The sequence below is a fragment of the Bombina bombina genome, chromosome 12 (assembly GCF_027579735.1).
Source record: "Bombina bombina isolate aBomBom1 chromosome 12, aBomBom1.pri, whole genome shotgun sequence".
NCBI classification, from domain to species: Eukaryota; Metazoa; Chordata; class Amphibia; order Anura; family Bombinatoridae; genus Bombina; species Bombina bombina.
Genome location: NC_069510.1, coordinates 21,825,343 through 21,847,821, shown reverse-complemented (window position 1 = coordinate 21,847,821; position 22,479 = coordinate 21,825,343). Strand labels below are relative to the sequence as shown.

Genomic DNA, 22,479 nt, shown 5'->3' with positions numbered 1-22,479 from the left:
CTTTACAGCTTACTGTTCTATGATGTCCTGATAAGTAATAGAAGGATTTATCTACTGTGAGCAAACAGGGGATCTGCTTATTTGCCCAGAACAATTGTATTGGCATCTGCTAAGATGCAGAACACCTTGTGAGTATATTTCACTTGGTTTCATACTTCACATATCTATACAGACCTATTACACTATTGGGGGCACACTCTTTTGTTTTTGTGTGGATGCTGAATTTGCTCCTGTGTATCCAAAACTGCTATCAAGGAACCATTTATAACTGATTTATTTTCTGTACATATGTTTATAACTTTTTGAGGACATACTGTTCCACTTGTTAAAAGTTCTGAATATCACAAGGCTACTGTAGCATTTTTATAGTACAACTTTGATCAATTTAGGAGCTCAGAAATAGACTTTACACCTGATTGTGGTTGATAAGTGCAGAACAGAGTGAAAATGCCGTACATTTCCTACAAGACATCAGTCAAGTGTAAAAAACAGTCACCTAGATTACGAGTTTTGCGTTAGGAGGGGTGCGGTGCTAACGAGCAGTTTAAGCTCACCGCTCACAGACAGCGCTGGTATTACGGGTCTTTAGAAACCCGGCGTTAGCCGCAAAAAAGTGAGCGAAGAGCAAAATTTAGCTCCACATCTCACCTCAATACCAGCGCTGCTTACGTTAGCGGTGAGCTGCTAAAACAAGCTTGTGCATGATTTCCCCATAGGAATCAATGGGGGAGAGCCGGCTGAAAAAAACCTAACACCTGCAAAAAAGCAGCGTAAAGCTCCTAACACAGCCCCATTGATTCCTATGGGGAAATAAAATTTATGTTTACACCTAACACCCTAACATGAACCCGAGTCTAAACACCCCTAATCTTACACTTATTAACCCCTAATCTGCTGCCCCCAACATCGCCGAACCCTACATTATATTTATTAACCCCTAATCTGCCACCCCCAATGTCGCCACAACCTAACTACATTTATTTACCTCTAATCTGTCGCCCACAATGTCGCCACCACTATAATAAAGTTATTAACCCCTAAACCTAAGTCTAACCCTAACCCCCCCAACTTAAATATAATTACAATAAATCTAAATAAAATTACTACAATTAAAGGGACAGTATACTGTAAAATAGTTTTTCCCTTAATGTGTTTACAATTGTTTTTTTTACCAACTGCAGAGTAAAAAATGTATGAAAATTCGCTTTTTAAGGTTTATTTCTGTATATTAAAGCTCTGATTTTGTGTTTTAAAGCCACAGCCTAATAAAATAGGATGAGCTTGTAGGTATAATCAGATCTCATTACTGTATCACATTGTGTACATATACATGTGTCTTTATCTTATATCTGTAGGTATAATCAGATCTCATTACTGTATCACATTGTGTACATATACATGTGTCTTTATCTTATATCTGTAGGTATAATCAGATCTCATTACTTTTTCACATTGTGTACATATACATGTGTCTTTATCTTATATCTGTAGGTATAATCAGATCTCATTACTGTATCACACTGTGTACATATACGTGTGTCTGTATCTTATATCAGTAGGTATAATCAGATCTCATTACTGTATCACATTGTGTACATATACATGTGTCTTTATCTTATATCTGTAGGTATAATCAGATCTCATTACTTTTTCACATTGTGTACATATACATGTGTCTTTATCTTATATCTGTAGGTATAATCAGATCTCATTACTGTATCACACTGTGTACATATACGTGTGTCTGTATCTTATATCAGTAGGTATAATCAGATCTCATTACTGTATCACATTGTGTACATATACATGTGTCTGTATCTTATATCTGTAGGTATAATCAGATCTCATTACTATATCACATTGTGTACATATACATGTGTCTGTATCTTATATCTGTAGGTATAATCAGATCTCATTACTGTATCACATTGTGTACATATACACGTGTCTTTATCTTATATCTGTAGGTATAATCAGATCTCATTAATGTATCACATTGTGTACATATACATGTGTCTGTATCTTATATCTGTAGGTATAATCAGATCTCATTACTGTATCACATTGTGCACATACACCTGCTTCTTTATCTTATATCTGTCCTTAAAACAATCACCAATACTTTGAGAGAACAATGGAAAATCAACATTTTACTACCTTATCTCTGCTTTATCACACTGGGAGTGTAATTTCTTCTGCTGGCTGTGTTTACAAAGCTTATCTATAGCTGGTACGCGCGGCCACAAACTTTCAGAATAGGTGGGGATACCACATGCTAAATTAACAATTTCAAATGCCAATATAAGGGTAAAGGAGCTACTTGTAAACAATTTAATACACTCCAGCAGGTAAAGTGGATCATTGGGAACAAATTAAAGGGGAGAAAATTTTTGAGTAAACTGTCCCTTTAACTAAATTATTCCTATTTAAAATTAAATACTTACCTATAAAATAAACCCTTAGCTAGCTACAATATAACTAATAGTTACATTGTAGCTATCTTAGGGTTTATTTTTATTTTACAGGCAACTTTGTATTTATTTTAACTAGGTACAATAGTTATTAAATAGTTATTAACTATTTAATAACTACCTTGTTAAAATAAAGACAAATGTAAAATAAAACCTAACCTAAGTTACACTAACACCTAACACTACACTATAATTAAATAAATTAACTAAATTAAATACAATTAATTACAATTAAATAAAATTATCTAAAGTACGAAAAAAAACAAACACTAAATTACAGAAAATAATAAAATAATTACAAGATTCTTAAGCTAATTATACCTAATCTAATCCCCCTAACAAAATAAAAAAGCCCCCCAAAATAAAAAAAGCCCTACCCTACACTAAATTACAAATAGCCCTTAAAATGGCCTTTTGCGGGGCATTGCCCCAAAGTAATCGGCTCTTTTACCTGTAAAAAAAAAAGTACAAATACCCCCCAACATTAAAACCCACCACCCACACAACCAACCCTACTCTAAAGCTCACCCAATCCCCCCTTAAAAAAACCTAACACTAACCCCTTGAAGATCACCCTACCGTGAGACGTCTTCACCCAACCGGGCAGAAGTGGTCCTCCAGACGGGCAGAAGTCTTCATCCAAGCCGGGCAGAAGTTTTCATCCAGATGGCATTTTCTATCTTCATCCATCTGGCGCGGAGCGGGTCCATCTTCAAGACATCCGACGCGGAGCATCCTCTTCATCCGACGGCCGACGACTGAATGAAGGTTCCTTTAACTGACGTCATCCAAGATGGCGTCCCTTCAATTCCGATTGGCTAATAGAATTCTATCAGCCAATCGGAATTAAGATAGAAAAATCCTATTTGTTGAAGAAGACTCTGGATGAAGAGGATGATCCGTGTCGGATGTCTTGAAGATGGACCTGCTCCGCGCCGGATGGATGAAGATAGAAGATGCCATCTGCATGAAGACTTCTGCCCGTCTGGAGGACCTCTTCTGCCCGGCTTAGATGAAGACTTCTGCCCGGTTGGGTGAAGACTTCTCACGGTAGGGTGATCTTCAAGGGGTTAGTGTTAGTTTTTTTAAGGGGGGGTGGGTTTTAGAGTAGGGTTGGTTGTGTGGGTGTGGTGGGTTTTAATGTTGGGGGATATTTGTACTTTTTTTTTTACAGGTAAAAGAGCTGATTACTTTGGGGCAATGCCCCACAAAAGGCCCTTTTAAGGGCTATTTGTAATTCAGTGTAGGGTAGGGCTTTTTTTTTATTTTGGGGGGCTTTTTTATTTTGTTAGGGGGATTAGATTAGGTGTAATTAGTTTAAAAATCTTGTAATTATTTTATTATTTTCTGTAATTTAGTGTTTTCTTTTATTTCATACTTTAGATAATTCTTTTTAAATTGTAATTAATTGTATTTAGTTTAGGTAATTAATTTAATTATAGTGTAGTGTTAGGTGTAATTGTAAGGTTTTATTTTACAGGTAAATTTGTCTTTATTTTAACTCGGAAGTTATTAAATAGTTAATAACTATTTAATAACTATTTAATAACTATTTGTTAAATACAAAGTTGCCTGTAAAATAAAAATAATATATTGTAGCTATCTTAGGGTTTATTTTATAGGTAAGTATTTAGTTTTAAATAGGAATAATTTAGTGAATTGTAGTAATTTTATTTTGATTTATTTAAATTATATTTAAGTTAGGGGGTTAGGGTTAGACTTAGGTTTAGGGGTTAATAACTTTATTATAGTGGCGGCGACATTGGGGGCAGCAGATTAGGGGTTAATAAATGTAGGTAGGTGTCGGCGATGTTAGGGCCGGCAGATTAGGGGTTAATAATATTTAAATAGTATTTGTGATGCGGGAGTGCGGCGGTTTAGGGGTTAATATATTTATTATTGTGGCGGCGATGTCCGGTTTGGCAGATTAGGGGTTACAAAATTTATTTTAGTGTTTGCGATGTGGGGGGGGGGGGGCTCGGTTTAGGGGTTAATAGGTAGTTTATGAGTGTTAGTGTACTTTTTAGCACTTTAGTTAAGAGTTTCATGCTACGGCGTTGTAGTGTAAAACTCTTAACTACTGACTTTAAAATGCGGTACCAGTCTTGACAGGAGAGGGTCTACTGCTCACTTTTTGTCAGACTCGTAATACCGGCGCTATGCAAGTCCCATTGAAAATATAGGATACGCAATTGACGTAAGTGGATTTGCGGTATTTCCGAGTCTGGCCAAAAAAGTGAGCGGTACACCTGTACCTGCAGGACTCGTAATACCAGCGGGCGTTAAAAAGCAGCGTTGGGACCTCTCAACGCTGCTTTTAAACCCTAACGCAAGACTCGTAATCTAGCCGAGTATGCTCTAAATGTCTAAATCATATATTGCCTTTCATTCACTAGATGATCTTACTGCCCACACTTGTCACTTAATAAATATGTTTTATTTTGTACAAAAAAACAAAAAAAGGATAGTTCTATGGTGCAATATTGTTAAAAAAGATAGTTTTGTTGTGTTTAATTATACAAAAATATAAATTTTATTACCGTATTACACCACACAACGTATGCTGTCGGCATTCATTGATGTCTGTTGGACATGATACAATGTTGTACCACACAACTTTCTATTTTATTTCAATATTACACCACACAACTATCCATTTTATTACAATATTACACCACACATCTTTCCATTTTATTACAATATTACACCACACAACTATCCATTTTATTACATTATTACACCACACAACTTTCTTTTTTATTACAATATTATACCACACAACTATCCATTTTATTACAATATTATACCACACAACTATCCATTTTATTACAATATTACACCACACAACTATCCATTTTATTACAATATTACACCACACAACTATCTATTTTATTACAATATTATACCACACAACTATCCATTTTATTACAATATTACACCACACAACTATCCATTTTATTACAATATTACACCACACAACTATCCATTGTATTACAATATTACACCACACAACTATCCATTTTATTACAATATTACACCACGCAACTATCCATTGTATTACAATATTACACCACACAACTATCCATTTTATTACAATATTACACCACACAACTATCCATTTTATCACAATATTACACCACACAACTATACATTTTATTACAATATTACACCACACAACTATCCATTTTATTACAATATTACACCACACAACTATCCATTTTATTACAATATTACACCACGCAACTATCTATTTTATTACAATATTACACCACACAACTATCCATTTTATTACAATATTACACCACACAACTATCCATTTTATTACAATATTACACCACACAACTATCCATTTTATTACAATATTACACCACGCAACTATCCATTTTATTAGAATATTACACCACACAACTATCCATTTTATTACAATATTACACCACGCAACTATCCATTTTATTACAATATTACACCACACAACTATCCATTTTATCACAATATTATACCTCACAACTTTCCATTGTATTACAATATTACACCACACAACTATCCATTTTATTACAACATTACACCACACAACTATCCATTTTATTACAATATTACACCACACAACTATACATTTTATTACAATATTACACCACACAACTATCCATTTTATTACAATATTACACCACACAACTATCTATTTTATTACAATATTACACCACACAACTATCTATTTTATTACAATATTACACCACACAACTATCCATTTTATTACAATATTACACCACACATCTTTCCATTTTATTACAATATTACACCACACAACTATCCATTTTATTACAATATTACACCACACAACTATCCATTTTATTACAATATTACACCACGCAACTATCCATTTTATTACATTATTACACCACGCAACTATCCATTTTATTACAATATTACACCACGCAACTATCCATTTTATTACAATATTACACCACACAACTATCCATTTTATTACAATATTACACCACACAACTATACATTTTATTACAATATTACACCACACATCTTTCCATTTTATTACAATATTACACCACACAACTATACATTTTATTACAATATTACACCACACAACTATACATTTTATTACAATATTACACCACACATCTTTCCATTTTATTACAATATTACACCACGCAACTATACATTTTATTACAATATTACACCACACAACTATACATTTTATTACAATATTACACCACACAACTATCCATTTTATTACAATATTACACCACGCAACTATCCATTTTATTACAATATTACACCACACAACTATCCATTTTATTACAATATTACACCACACAACTTTCTATTTTATTACAATATTACACCACACAACTATCTATTTTATTACAATATTACACCACACAACTATCCATTTTATTACAATATTACACCACACAACTTTCTATTTTATTACAATATTACACCACACAACTATCTATTTTATTACAATATTACACCACACATCTTTCCATTTTATTACAATATTACACCACGCAACTATACATTTTATTACAATATTACACCACGCAACTATACATTTTATTACAATATTATACCACACAACTATCCATTTTATTACAATATTACACCACGCAACTATCCATTTTATTACAATATTACACCACGCAACTATCCATTTTATTACAATATTACACCACACAACTATCCATTTTATTACAATATTACACCACACAACTATCCATTTTATTACAATATTACACCACACAACTATCCATTTTATTACAATATTACACCACACAACTATACATTTTATTACAATATTACACCTCACAACTATCCATTTTATTACAATATTACACCACGCAACTATACATTTTATTACAATATTACACCACACAACTATCCATTTTATTACAATATTACACCACACAACTATACATTTTATTACAATATTACACCTCACAACTATCCATTTTATTACAATATTGCACCACACAACTATCTATTTTATTGTAATAAAATGGGTAGTTGTGTGGTGTAATATTGTAGTAAATAGGATAGTTGTGAGATGTAATATTGTAATAAAATAGAAAGTTGTGTGGTGTAATATTGTAATAAAATGGATAGTTGTGTGGTGTAATATTGTAATAAAATGGATAGTTGCGTGGTGTAATATTGTAATAAAATGGATAGTTGTGTGGTGTAATATTGTAATAAAATGGATAGTTGTGTGGTGTAATATTGTAATAAAATGGATAGTTGCGTGGTGTAATAATGTAATAAAATGGATAGTTGTGTGGTGTAATATTGTAATAAAATAGAAAGTTGCGTGGTGTAATATTGTAATAAAATGGATAGTTGCGTGGTGTAATATTGTAATAAAATTGATAGTTGTGTGGTGTAATATTGTAATAAAATGGATAGTTGTGTGGTGTAATATTGTAATAAAATTGATAGTTGCGTGGTGTAATATTGTAATAAAATGTATAGTTGCGTGGTGTAATATTGTAATAAAATGTATAGTTGTGTGGTGTAATATTGTAATAAAATGGATAGTTGTGTGGTGTAATATTGTAATAAAATAGAAAGTTGTGTGGTGTAATATTGTAATAAAATGGATAGTTGCGTGGTGTAATAATGTAATAAAATGGATAGTTGTGTGGTATAATATTGTAATAAAATAGAAAGTTGCGTGGTGTAATATTGTAATAAAATTGATAGTTGTGTGGTGTAATATTGTAATAAAATGGATAGTTGTGTGGTGTAATATTGTAATAAAATGTATAGTTGCGTGGTGTAATATTGTAATAAAATGTATAGTTGTGTGGTGTAATATTGTAATAAAATAGAAAGTTGTGTGGTGTAATATTGTAATAAAATGGAAAGATGTGTGGTGTGATATTGTAATAAAATGGAAAGATGTGTGGTGTAATATTGTAATAAAATGGATAGTTGTGTGGTGTAATATTGTGATAAAATGGATAGTTGTGTGGTGTAATATTGTAATAAAATGGATAGTTGCGTGGTGTAATATTGTAATACAATGGATAGTTGTGTGGTGTAATATTGTAATAAAATAGAAAGTTGTGTGGTGTAATATTGTAATAAAATGGATAGTTGTGTGGTGTAATATTGTAATAAAATAGATAGTTGTGTGGTGTAATATTGTAATAAAATGGATAGTTGTGTGGTGTAATATTGTAATCAAATGGATAGTTGTGTGGTGTAATATTGTAATCAAATGGATAGTTGTGTGGTGTAATATTGTAATAAAATGGATAGTTGTGTGGTGTAATATTGTAATAAAATAGATAGTTGTGTGGTGTAATATTGTAATAAAATGGATAGTTGTGTGGTGTAATATTGTAATAAAATTGATAGTTGTGTGGTGTAATATTGTAATAAAATGGATAGTTGTGTGGTATAATATTGTAATAAAATGGATAGTTGTGTGGTGTAATATTGTAATAAAATGGATAGTTGTGTGGTGTAATATTGTAATAAAATGGATAGTTGTGTGGTGTAATATTGTAATAAAATGGATAGTTGTGAGGTGTAATATTGTAATAAAATGTATAGTTGCGTGGTGTAATATTGTAATAAAATGGATAGTTGTGTGGTGTAATATTGTAATAAAATGGATAGTTGTGTGGTGTAATATTGTAATAAAATTGATAGTTTTGTGGTGTAATATTGTAATCAAATGGATAGTTGTGTGGTGTAATATTGTAATCAAATAGAAAGTTGTGTGGTGTAATATTGTGATAAAATGGATAGTTGTGTGGTGTAATATTGTAATACAATAGATAGTTGTGTGGTGTAATATTGTAATAAAATGGATAGTTGTGTGGTGTAATATTGTAATAAAATGGATAGTTGTGTGATGTAACATTGTAATAAAATGGATAGTTGTGAGGTGTAATATTGTAATAAAATGGATAGTTGTGTGGTGTAATATTGTAATCAAATAGAAAGTTGTGTGGTGTAATATTGTAATCAAATAGAAAGTTGTGTGGTGTAATATTGTGATAAAATGGATAGTTGTGTGGTGTAATATTGTAATAAAATGGATAGTTGTGTGGTGTAATATTGTAATAAAATGGATAGTTGTGTGGTGTAATATTGTAATAAAATGTATAGTTGTGTGGTGTAATATTGTAATAAAATGGATAGTTGTGTGGTGTAATATTGTAATAAAATGGATAGTTGTGTGGTGTAATATTGTAATAAAATGGATAGTTGTGTGGTGTAATATTGTAATAAAATGGATAGTTGTGTAATGTAATATTGTAATAAAATGGATAGTTGTGTGGTGTAATATTGTAATACAATAGATAGTTGTGTGGTGTAATATTGTAATAAAATGGATAGTTGTGTGGTGTAATATTGTAATAAAATGGATAGTTGTGAGGTGTAATATTGTAATAAAATGGATAGTTGTGTGGTGTAATATTGTAATAAAATTGATAGTTGTGTGGTGTAATATTGTAATAAAATAGATAGTTGTGTGGTGTAATATTGTAATAAAATGGATAGTTGCGTGGTGTAATATTGTAATACAATGGATAGTTGTGTGGTGTAATATTGTAATAAAATGTATAGTTGCGTGGTGTAATATTGTAATACAATGGATAGTTGTGTGGTGTAATATTGTAATAAAATGGATAGTTGCGTGGTGTAATATTGTAATAAAATGGATAGTTGTGAGATGTAATATTGTAATACAATGGATAGTTGTGTGGTGTAATATTGTAATAAAATGGATAGTTGCGTGGTGTAATATTGTAATAAAATAGATAGTTGTGTGGTGTAATATTGTAATCAAATAGAAAGTTGTGTGGTGTAATATTGTAATACAATGGATAGTTGTGTGGTGTAATATTGTAATAAAATGGATAGTTGCGTGGTGTAATATTGTAATACAATGGATAGTTGTGTGGTGTAATATTGTAATAAAATAGATAGTTGTGTGGTGTAATATTATAATACAATGGATAGTTGTGTGGTGTAAAAATATACAGTTGAAAAATGAAGAACAAAAATGTTTGACTGACAGGTCTCAGGGAAAAAGAACGTATTACTAATGCTAGGAAAGCAGAGACATTTCAGGCAGATTAAATTTGAACTTTAACAAAGTGATGTTTAGACTAGACTGTTCTTGTGGGTGGCACTGGAAGAGAATTATTTACACGAACAAGAAAGGAGTTTGTTTTTTTCCCTGAACCTTTACTGCTCTTCAGAATTTTAATGTTTTTAATTTCTAAATAAAGATAGTCAAAGCTAGTGATATTCTCAAAATAAGGATGCTACAAACATATTATGTGTGTATGTGTAGTATGTTTAGTGTATTTAGTGTGTGTGCGCATTGTATGTTCAATGTGTGTACTTTCTATAATGTGTGTTTATCTGTAGTAGGTGTGAGGTTATTAAGAAGTCTTAGTGTGTGTTTAGTATGTATAATGTGCGTAGTCTGTGTAGTGTTTGTGTGTAGTATGTATAGTGTGTTTGTTTGCTGTGTCTGTACTGTGTTGTATGCATGAAATGTTTGTTTCTCTTGTAAGATGTATCGAGTCCACGGATTCATCCATACTTGTGGGATATTCTCCTTCCCTACAGGAAGTGGCAAAGAGAGCACCCACAGCAGAGCTGTCTATATAGCTCCTCCCTTAGCTCCGCCCCAGTCATTCTCTTTACCTGCTTAACTGCTTCTCCTCCCGATAAACATTCTAGAACTGAGAGCGATATTCAATGTGCTTCAGGCATGGCCTCAGCTAGCTGCGGCCAAATTCATCAGATTTCAGTCGGACAACATCACGACTGTAGCCTATATCAATCATCAAGGAGGAACACGGAGTTCTCTAGCGATGATGGAGGTAACCAAAATAATCCGATGGGCGGAGGATCACTCTTGCCATCTCTCAGCAATCCATATCCCAGGGGTAGAGAACTGGGAGGCGGATTTCCTAAGTCGTCAGACTTTTCATCCGGGGGAGTGGGAGCTCCATCCGGAGGTATTTGCCCAGCTGACTCAGCTATGGGGCACACCAGAATTGGATCTGATGGCGTTCCGACAGAACGCCAAACTTCCTTGTTACGGGTCCAGGTCCCGGGATCCCCAGGCGGTACTGATAGATGCTCTAGCAGTGTCCTGGTCCTTCAATATGGCTTATGTATTTCCACCGTTTCGTCTCCTCCCACGTCTGGTTGCCAGAATCAAGCAGGAGAGAGCTTCTGTGATTCTGATAGCGCCTGCGTAGCCACGCAGGACTTGGTATGCAGACCTGGTGGACATGTCATCTGTTCAACCGTGGACTCTGCCAATGAGGCAGGAGCTTCTAATCCAAGGTCCATTCAAGCATCCAAATCTAATTTCTCTGCATCTGACTGCTTGGAGATTGAACGCCTGATTCTATCAAAGCGTGGTTTCTCTGAGTCGGTCATTGATACCCTGATTCAGGCTAGAAAGCCTGTCACCAGGAAAATCTATCATAAGATTTGGCGTAGATATCTTTGTTGGTGTGAATCCAAGGGTTACTCATGGAGTAAGATTAGGATTCCTAGAATTTTGTCCTTTCTCCAAGAAGGATTGGAAAAGGGATTATCAGCTAGTTCCTTAAAAGGACAAATATCTGCTTTGTCTATTCTTTTACACAAACGTCTGGCAGATGTCCCAGACGTTCAAGCGTTTAGTCAGGCCTTGGTCAGGATCAAGCCTGTATTTAAACCTGTTGCTCCACCATGGAGCCTAAATTTGGTTCTTAATGTTTTTCAAGGGGTTCCGTTTGAACCTATGCATTCCATAGATATTGAGCTTCTATCTTGGAAAGTTTTGTTTTTAGTAGCTATCTCTTCGGCTCGAAGAGTTTCTGAGTTATCTGCTTTACAGTGTGACTCACCTTACCTAGTTTTCCATGCAGATAAGGTGGTTTTGCGTACCAAACCTGGGTTTCTTCCTAAGGTTGTTTCTAATAGGAATATCAATCAGGAGATTGTTGTTCCTTCTCTGTGTCCTAATCCTTCATCAAAGAAGGAACGTCTGTTGCACAATCTTGATGTGGTTCGTGCTTTAAAGTTCTACTTACAAGCAACTAAAGATTTCCATCAAACATCTTCATTGTTTGTTGTTTATTCTGGTAAACGGAGAGGTCAAAAGGCTACGGCTACCGCTCTTTCCTTTTGGCTGAAAAGCATCATCCGTTTGGCTTATGAAACTGCTGGCCAGCAGCCTCCTGAAAGAATTACTTCTCATTCTACTAGAGCAGTGGCTTCCACATGGGCTTTTAAAAATGAGGCTTCTGTTGAACAGATTTGTAAGGCGGCGACTTGGTCTTCGCTTCATACTTTTTCCAAATTTTCCAAATTCGATACTTTTGCTTCTTCAGAGGTTATTTTTGGGAGAAAGGTTTTACAAGCAGTGGTGCCTTCCGTTTAGGGTACCTGTCTTGTCCCTCCCTTCATCCGTGTCCTAAAGCTTTGGTATTGGTATCCCACAAGTATGGATGAATCCGTGGACTCGATAAATCTTACAAGAGAAAACATAATTTATGTTTATCTGATAAATTTCTTTCTCTTTTGATGTATCGAGTCCACGGCCCGCCCTGTCTGTTTAAGACAGGCAGTATATTTTTAATTAAAAAACTTCAGTCACCACTGCACCCTATAGTTTCTCCTTTTTCTTCCTAGCCTTCGGTCGAATGACTGGGGGTGGAGCTAAGGGAGGAGCTATATAGACAGCTCTGCTGTGGGTGCTCTCTTTGCCACTTCCTGTAGGGAAGGAGAATATCCCACAAGTATGGATGAATCCGTGGACTCGATACATCACAAGAGAGAAAATTATCAGGTAAGCATAAATTCTGTTTTGTGTGTGTTTAGTGTGTGCCTGTGTAGTATGTATAGTGTGTTTGTTTAGTGTGTGTGTGTTTGTGTGTATGTATAGGGTGTTTGTAGTGTTTATAGTGTGTTTGTGTGTGTGTAGCATATATAGGGTGTGTAAATGTAGTATTTGTGTAGTGTTTATAGTGTGTGTCTGTGTAGTGTTTATAGTGTTTGTCTGTGTAGTGTTTATAGTGTGTGTCTGTGTAGTATTGATATTGTGTGTCTGTGATCATTTTGATCCCTTAGGGAACTTGGTTCCGTATTACCACTATAAGCAACGCTCTGCACATTGTTATCTAAGTCATGCTAGGCAGGATAGAGGCTGTTTTTCAGGATGAAATATTAAGTTTATTAGACTTCAGGTCACTGATTTTACAAGCAGGAAAAAGAAAACTTTTTGAAAGCTTAACCTGTTAGCTACCAGTAAGACCTTTGGAAACATATTGAAATTGATGTCATTCATTTCATGTTTCATATCCTAATGACAAGAGATGTGGCCAGGGCAAGAGATTGGCATATTTACCAAGTGCTTCTAAATCTATTGGAACCTCCCCCCCCCCCCCATTTTGGGCATTGCTATCACTATTCTTGTTTCCAGAAATCCGGGTTTGAGTAGACAGGATATAAAAATCATCAGTGCTTAGAATGGGCAGACAAACACTGTCTGATTATATAATTCTGTAATATCTCCAAAAAGGAAACTCAAGGCTGGGTGTTCAGAAGATACAAACTAACATGCTCATTAAATCCTTCACACACGGTCTTCTTGTCACCTTTCTGAAATGTTTATGTGTTTGGGCTAAATGTTTCACAATACATGGATATCCTTTTCCTATTTGAACGCACCCAGTATAGAAGCTAGGTTAATATTTACACTAGAGATTTATATACTGTATATGCTATTAATATATACAGTTTTGTGTAAAGGGGAAATATTTAGGGTCTCTCACTCCCAGAATGTTGGACAGATAATGTTGCATGTGAATGTGGGCAGCAGTATCCGAACCCCAATGCTCACAAGCAATGCTGCAGAAGTTATAGCTGCCATATAAATAGATGCATTATGGACACACTGCCCCTTGTTACAGAGAGCTTGCAATCTACACAGATCATACCACGTCTTTTATAGGTTTTTAAAGTGGGGAACGGTTAATTCCTTTAGGGTATATAGGTGACTTATCTTATAATGCAACGCCTTTTTGTTTTTAGCGGTGTAAATATAAACAATTAGTATTGAAACTGACATAGAAAAGGGAGGAAGATACTAACATGACACAAGAATCCAGTGATGCAAAAAGTATATTCTATAAGGGCAAAATACTGTTGGGAACTGTGTATTGTGGATAAAGGATTACTTGTAATTGTAGCTTATCTTCATGCTAAAGATATGTTTTCCCATAAGGTTAGAGTATGAGAGACTTAGGAACAATATGAGATAGTATTACATTATTTAATATGTAGTTGATATACAGAGCTAGTGCTCAGCAGAGGTAGTAGTTGTTGTTTGTATTTTCTATGTTATTAATATTAATTTTACCCAAACTGTGCAACCCAGTCCACTGTTGCTGATATTTCATTTAAAACCCACCAATCAGCTGTAAGGAATGCTGGGCTTGTGACTGGCGTAAGATGGCTTGTACTTTTGTGTATTGAGGTTTGCATTGTAATAAATAACATTTTCCTTCTTTCTGTTTTTCCCTTGCAGATTTTTCCACCCAGGTTAATTCCTCGTCACTGAACTCCCCGAGTGGCCGAGGGTCTATGAACGCTCCTCTTCTTCATCCGTCTCTCAGTAACTCTGGGCTAAGCCCCTCTCTTGGATCACCTGGTCAACTGCACTCACCCCTAAGCTCTCCACTCAATGGAATGGGTCCCCCTTTCTCCGTTATCAGCCCACCCCTGGGCCCAACTATGTCAATGCCTTCCACCCCGACTATGGGTTATGGGACTGGCAGCCCACATGTAAGTTACCTGCAGCAGTAAAATGTTAGTGACAGATAATATTAATCATCTGAAATACTTATAAATTGTGGACTAGTAGGAAAACATTTTATCTATATGTATCTGTTTATATGTCTGGTCTATTTATTTTTTTCTTTATTTGTCCATCTGTCTAAATATATTTGTATGGCTGATCTATCTATCATCTGTCCTGTATCTATCTATCTATCTATCTATCTATCTATTATATATATATATATATATATATATATATATATATATACTGTATATATAATGCAATTGATCAAGCATCAGTAAATACATGCGGTCACATTACATAACATGCATATAGATGAGTGTATTCAGCAGTTTGTTCCGGCAGCCATCAGTAAGGGAAGGGCTATTGCACTTGTGCGCACTGTGGTTAGGGCAGTGCGTTTTCTCAGTGTCTCGCCATGTCCGGAGTAGAATAGAAGCTGACGGAAAGATTATTGAAATCTCCAAGCCTTCTATCCTCCAAGGGTAAAGAGCTTAGACTAAATTAAGCAACAAGGCAGCACCAGCTGACTGCCATCTGCCACTTTTCATCCAGTCTGTGCCACCTTATCCAGGGAGAGACCCACTTCCATGCCAAGCAGTAAACCAACCTCCCCAGCTGCAGCATCACAGAAGCAGTAGTGGTTTAATTAGAGGGATCATGAGCAAGTAGCAGTATAAAGCGTTAATATAAACATGATGCTCTATCAGGCATTGCTGAATGTAAAACATGACACAGTATAAATGACTAATTAGTACAGACACAATGCAGACGTAGGTACTAATTAGTGTTGACATGATTCAGTATTAATTAGTGTATGTATGAGGTACTATAAAGTATTTGTTTATATATGATGTAGTATAAATTAGTACTTAGTATATATATATACTGCACTACAAATAACTGACTATTGTAGATATGATTCAGTATTAATTAGTGTATGTATGAGGTACTATAAAGTATTTGTTTATATATGATGTAGTATAAATTAGTACTTAGCATATATATATACTGCACTACAAATAACTGACTATTGTAGATATGATTCAGTATTAATTAGTGTATGTATGAGGTACTATAAAGTATTTGTTTATATATGATGTAGTATAAATTAGTACTTAGTATATATATATACTGCACTACAAATAACTGACTATTGTAGATATGATTCAGTATTAATTAGTGTATGTATGAGGTACTATATAAAGTATTTGTTTATATATGATGTAGTATAAATTAGTACTTAGTATATATATATATATATATATATATATATATATATATATATACTGCACTACATATAACTGATTGTTGTAGATATGAGGTACTATAAAGTATTTGTTTATATATGATGCAGTATAAATCTGTACTTAGTATATACTGTATATACACTGCACTACATATACATGATTATTGTAGATATGATTCAGTATTAATTAGTGTATGTATGAGGTACTATAAAGTATTTGTTTATATATGATGCAGTATAAATCTGTACTTAGTATATACTGTATATACACTGCACTACATATACATGATTATTGTAGATATGATTCAGTATTAATTAGTGTATGTATGAGGTACTATAAAGTATTTGTTTATATATGATGCAGTATAAATCTGTACTTAGTATATACTGTATATATACTGCACTACATATAACGGATTATTGTAGATATGATTCAGTATTAATTAGTGTATGTATAAGGTACTATAAAATATTCGTTTATATATGATGTAGTATATAATTAGTACTTAGAGTATATATATATATGTATATATATATATATATATATATATACTGCACTACATATAACTGATTGTTGTAGATATGTTTCAGTATTAATTAGTGTATGTATAAGGTACTACTGTATAAAGTATTCGTTTATATATGATGTAGTATAAATTAGTACTTAGTGTATATATATATATATATATACTGCACTACATATAACTGATTGTTGTAGATATGATTCAGTATTAATTAGTGTATGTATAAGGTACTACTGTATAAAGTATTCGTTTATATATGATGTAGTATAAATTAGTACTTAGTATATATATATACTGCACTACAAATAACTGACTATTGTAGATATGATTCAGTATTCATTGGTGTATGTATGAGGTACTATAAAGTATTTGTTTATATATGATGCAGTATAAATTAGTACTTAGTATATTTATATACTGCACTACATATAACTGATTGTTGTAGATATGATTCAGTATTCATTGGTGTAAGAGGGATTTGAAACATTGTTTCTTTAGTCAAAAAGAAAAAGTGAAATCAAAATAAAAAAATAAAAAAACAATTAAAAATTGCAAACAACTTACTTGTTTTATTGCTAAATGAGGACTTAGAAAGTTCTACTGCCACATGATTTTTGCAGCAGATGTCCTCTACTGAGCATGAGCAATAAGCTGACTGCTGCTGTAAATGCACTTTAGAATTGGATGCCCCAAACAAGGCAAAGGTTTGTTAAAACGTTTAGACTTGACATGTTATTCTATAGCAACACAACTGAAATATCTTGTAATTACGTTGATGCCTCTTTAACTGAGGACAAATCTCTACTTGTTCAGTGGGTTTATAATAAAATAAATAAATAAATGTAAAGCTTTTTATTATTATTTTGTGATGGGAATCTTTTACAAAGCGGCATTGCCAATGCGCACACACACACCAATCAGCTGTTTCTATAGGCTAAAATGCAAGATTGTAAAAAGCTAAAAAGAAAAAGAGAAAAAGGGCAGTCTGCAGGGGCTTAGATACAAGGTAATAATAAAGGTAAAAAGTATATTATTATAACAGTGTTGGTTTTGCAAATCTAGGAAATGGGTAATAAAGGTATTATCTATCTTTTTAAACAATAATAATTTTCAAGTAGAATGTCCCGTTAAGTAGACAGTAAATATTGGAAAGGTATTTTTAGCAAATTATCAGTTAATTAGTGTTGTTTTTATACCCCTGAAGTTGCTTGTTCCCCTGAACCCTCACCCACAAGTCAGAGAGTATAAACCCCACAAACATGATCTAGGAAGTGATGGATTGCAGCCCCTATACAATAAGTGCTATATTTATTTCAGTGTTTGCTGTTATAGCTCAGTGATTAAAGGCATTCAGTGTCTTTAAACCTCAAGCTGTCATTTACTCATGGACAGTCTTAAGTGATTAAGACAACACATTGAGATCTTTCTAGCTTGCCATATGTCCCTTGGCTTAAGGAGATCACAGAAAATGGAAGGAGACGACTTGCTGAATTTTGCTATTTTTAGATACCCTTCTTTTACTCTTCACAGGAGAGAGCCCAGTATAGGTATCTCCTCCAATCTACGCCGCGCACAGTCCCCCCTGAGTCAGTGCGGCACTGATGGACGGTGGTGCGAGTCAGATGGCAGATGCTGCTTGTGATTAAGTCTCTCGCCTGGTTAGCTTTTGCTGGAGCAGCCAAGTGGAAAGCCACTGACTGAGATAATACTGGGACTATGGTTTATCACTTTAGGGAACTTTTCTATGGTACTAAGTGTGAGTCCTACAGCAAGATAAAGGGACACGAAACTCCAACAAAATATTCCTGATTTAGATAGAGAATACAATTATAAATAACTTTCCCATTTACTTCAATTATTCATTTTGTTTTATTGATTGGAGCTAGCTGAAAACATTGATAAACCAATGACAAGAGACGTATGTGTGCAGTCACCAATCAGTAGCGAGTTTCCAGCTCCTGAGCCTACCTAGGTATCCTTTTCAACAAAGGATACCAAGCTAACAAAGCACATTAGATAATAGTAAGTAAATTGGAATTTCATGTCCCTTTGACTACCAGTGATGGCTGCAGTGCTTTGCTACACAATCTATTACAAACTCCTGTTACAGAATAAGGGTTAAGGGATATAAAACACATTATGTAATTACAAGGTTTTTCTGTAGTCTTGCAATAAATTAGCAAACCAACAGGGTTTGAAAATATTCTGAATACATTAACACCAAGTTTTTTTTTTTTTAATGGCCATACTCATCTAATCACTTGCTTGCTACTGTCATTTTGTTAACAAAACTTGCATTGTTTACAGTAATTTATCTTATCTCCTGAAAACAATTAGGGTCAGATATGTAGCCGGATTATGCAGTGTGCACTTCCAAATCTCAGAATTGGAAAACCATTAATTTTCAGAGTAAATGATAAGAACAAGGTGCAAAATAAATGACATAAAATACACAAATATGAACCATTTATATTACATTCTGAAAAAAAGCTTTATGTCCCTTTAACAATCTCTCTCCTTCTGTCACAAGAAGCTAGCAAATACATTTTAACCAAAACACCCCTTTGATTCAGAGGTTGCAATTTTTAATTTCCAGTAAACCTAAAAAAATAAAAAAATTAAAAACATACGGCTAGATTTTTAACGCCCGCTGGTATTACGAGTCTGGCAGGTTCAGGTGTACCGCTCACCTTTTTTTTTGCGACTCGAGCTTACCGCAAATCCCCTTACGTAAATTGCGTATCCTATCTTTTCAATGGGACTTGCCTAACGCCGGTATTACGAGTCTTGGAAAAAGTGAGCGGTAGACCCTCTCCTGTCAAGACTCCTACCGCATTTAAAAGTCAGTAGTTAAGAGTTTTATGGGCTAACACCGTAACATAAAACTCTTAACTAAAGTGCTAAAAAGTACACTAACACCCATAAACTACCTATTAACCCCTAAACCGAGCCCCCCCCCCCACATCGGAAACACTTAAATGAAGTTTTTAACCCCTAATCTGCCGACCGGACATCGCCGCCACTTTAATAAATATATTAACCCCTAAACCGCCGCACACCAGCCTCGCAAAACATTAGTTACATTTTATTAACCCCTAATCTGCTATCCATAACATCACCGACACCTACCTAATTTATTAACCCCTAATCTGCCGTCTCCAACGTCGCCGCAACTATATTAAATGTATTAACCCCTAAACCTAAGTCTAACCCTAACACCCCCCCTAACTTAAATATAATTTAAATAAAACAAAATAAAATTACTATCATTAACTAAATTATTCCTATTTAAAACTAAATACTTACCTATAAAGTAAACCCTAAGCTAGCTACAATATAACTAATAGTTACATTTGTAGCTATTTTAGGATTTATTTCTATTTTACAGGCAACTTTGTATTTATTTTAACTAGGTACAATAGTTATTAAATAGTTATTAACTATTTAATAACTTCCTATTTAAAATAAGTAAAAATTTACCTGTGAAATAAACCCTAACCTAAGTTACAATTACACCTAACACTACACTATCATTAAATAAATTAACTAAATTACCTACAATTAATTACAATTAAATTAAATAAACTAAAGTACGAAAACAAACAAACACTAAATTACTGAAAAAAATAAAATAATTACAAGAATGTTAAACTAATTACACCTAATCTAATCCCCCTAATAAAATAAAAAAGCCCTCCCCAAAATAATAAAAATCCCTACCCTATACTAAATTACAAATAGCCCTTAAAAGGGCTTTTTGCGGGGCATTGCCCCAAAGTAATCAGCTCTTTTACTTGTAAAAAAAAAATACAATACCCCCCAACATTAAAACCCACCACCCACACACCCAACCCTACTCTAAAACCCACCCAATCCCCCCTTAATAAAACCTAACACTACCCCCTTGGAGATCACCCTACCGTTAGACGTCTTCACCCAGCCGGGCACAAGTGGTCCTCCAGAGGGGCAGAAGTCTTCATCCGATCCGGGCAGAAGAGGACCTCCAGACGGGCAGAAGTCTTCATCCAGACGGCATCTTCTATCTTCATCCATCCGGAGCGGAGCGGGTCCATCTTGAAGCCAGCCGACGCGGAGCATCCATCCAGACCGACGACTACACAACGAATGACGATTCCTTTAAATGACGTTATCCAAGATGGCGTCCCTTGAATTCCGATTGGCTGATAGGATTCTATCAGCCAATCGGAATTAAGGTAGGAAAAATCCTATTGGCTGATCCAATCAGCCAATAGGATTGAAGTTCAATCCTATTGGCTGATACAATCAGCCAATAGGACTGAGCTCACATTCTATTGGCTGTTGCCAATAAAAAATAAATAAACCTTAAGCTAGATACAATGTAACTATTAGTTATATTGTAGCTATCTTAGGGTTTATTTTATAGGTAAGTATTTAGTTTTAAATAGGAATAATTTATTTAATTGTAGTAATTTTATTTAGATTATTTTAAATTATATTTGTTAGGTGGGGTTAGGGTTAGACTTAGATTTAGGGGTTAAGAACTTTATTATAGTGGCGGCGGCAGATTAGGAGTTAATAAGTGTAGTTAGGTGGCGGCGATATTTGGGACGGCAGAGTAGGGGTTAATAAATAAAAAGTAGGTGTCGGCGATGTTGGAGCGGCAGAATAGGGGTTAATAACTATAATGTAGGGTCCGGCGATGTTGGGGGCAGCAGATTAGGGGTTCATAGGGATAATGTAGGTGGCGGCAGTGTCCGGAGCGGCAGATTAGGGGTTAATAATATAATGTAGGTGTCAGCAATGTCGGGGACGGCAGATTAGGGATTAATAAGTGTAATATTAGGGGTGTTTAGACTCGGGGTTCATGTTAGGGTGTTAGGTGTAGACATAACTTTTGTTTCCCCATAGGAATCAATGGGGCTGCGTTAGGAGCTTTACGCTGCTTTTTTGCAGGTGTTAGTTTTTTTCCAGCCGATTCTGCCCCATTGATTCCTATGGGGAAATCGTGCACAAGCACGTTTTGCCAGCTCACTGCTACCGTAAGCAACGCTGGTATTGAGGTGAGATGTGGAGCTAAATTTTGCTCTACGCTCACCTTTTTGCGGCTAACACCGGGTTTAAAAAAACCCTGTAATACCAGCATTGTCTTAAGTGAGCGGTGAAAAAAAACTGCTCGTTAGCAACGCACCCCTGTTACCGCAAAACTCGTAATCTCGGTGATAGTTCCTTATGGACATTCCAACTTGGATATTTAAAGGGACAGTCAAGTCCAAAATAAACTTTCATGATTCAAATAGGGCATGTAATTTTAAACAACTTTCCAATTTACTTTTATCACCAAATTTGCTTTGTTCTCTTGGTATTCTACATTGAAAGCTAAACCTAGATAGGCTCATATGCTAATTT

At 34.4% G+C, this 22,479-nt stretch overlaps 1 protein-coding gene across 1 annotated transcript in view; it reads left to right on the top strand.

The window, feature by feature from the left end:
- Window positions 1-22,479, top strand: part of RXRA (retinoid X receptor alpha) — a 380,221-nt gene that overhangs the window by 225,018 nt on the left and 132,724 nt on the right. The window contains 1 exon segment of the mRNA XM_053695798.1: window positions 15,046-15,302. Coding sequence (XP_053551773.1) covers window positions 15,046-15,302 — 257 coding nt within the window.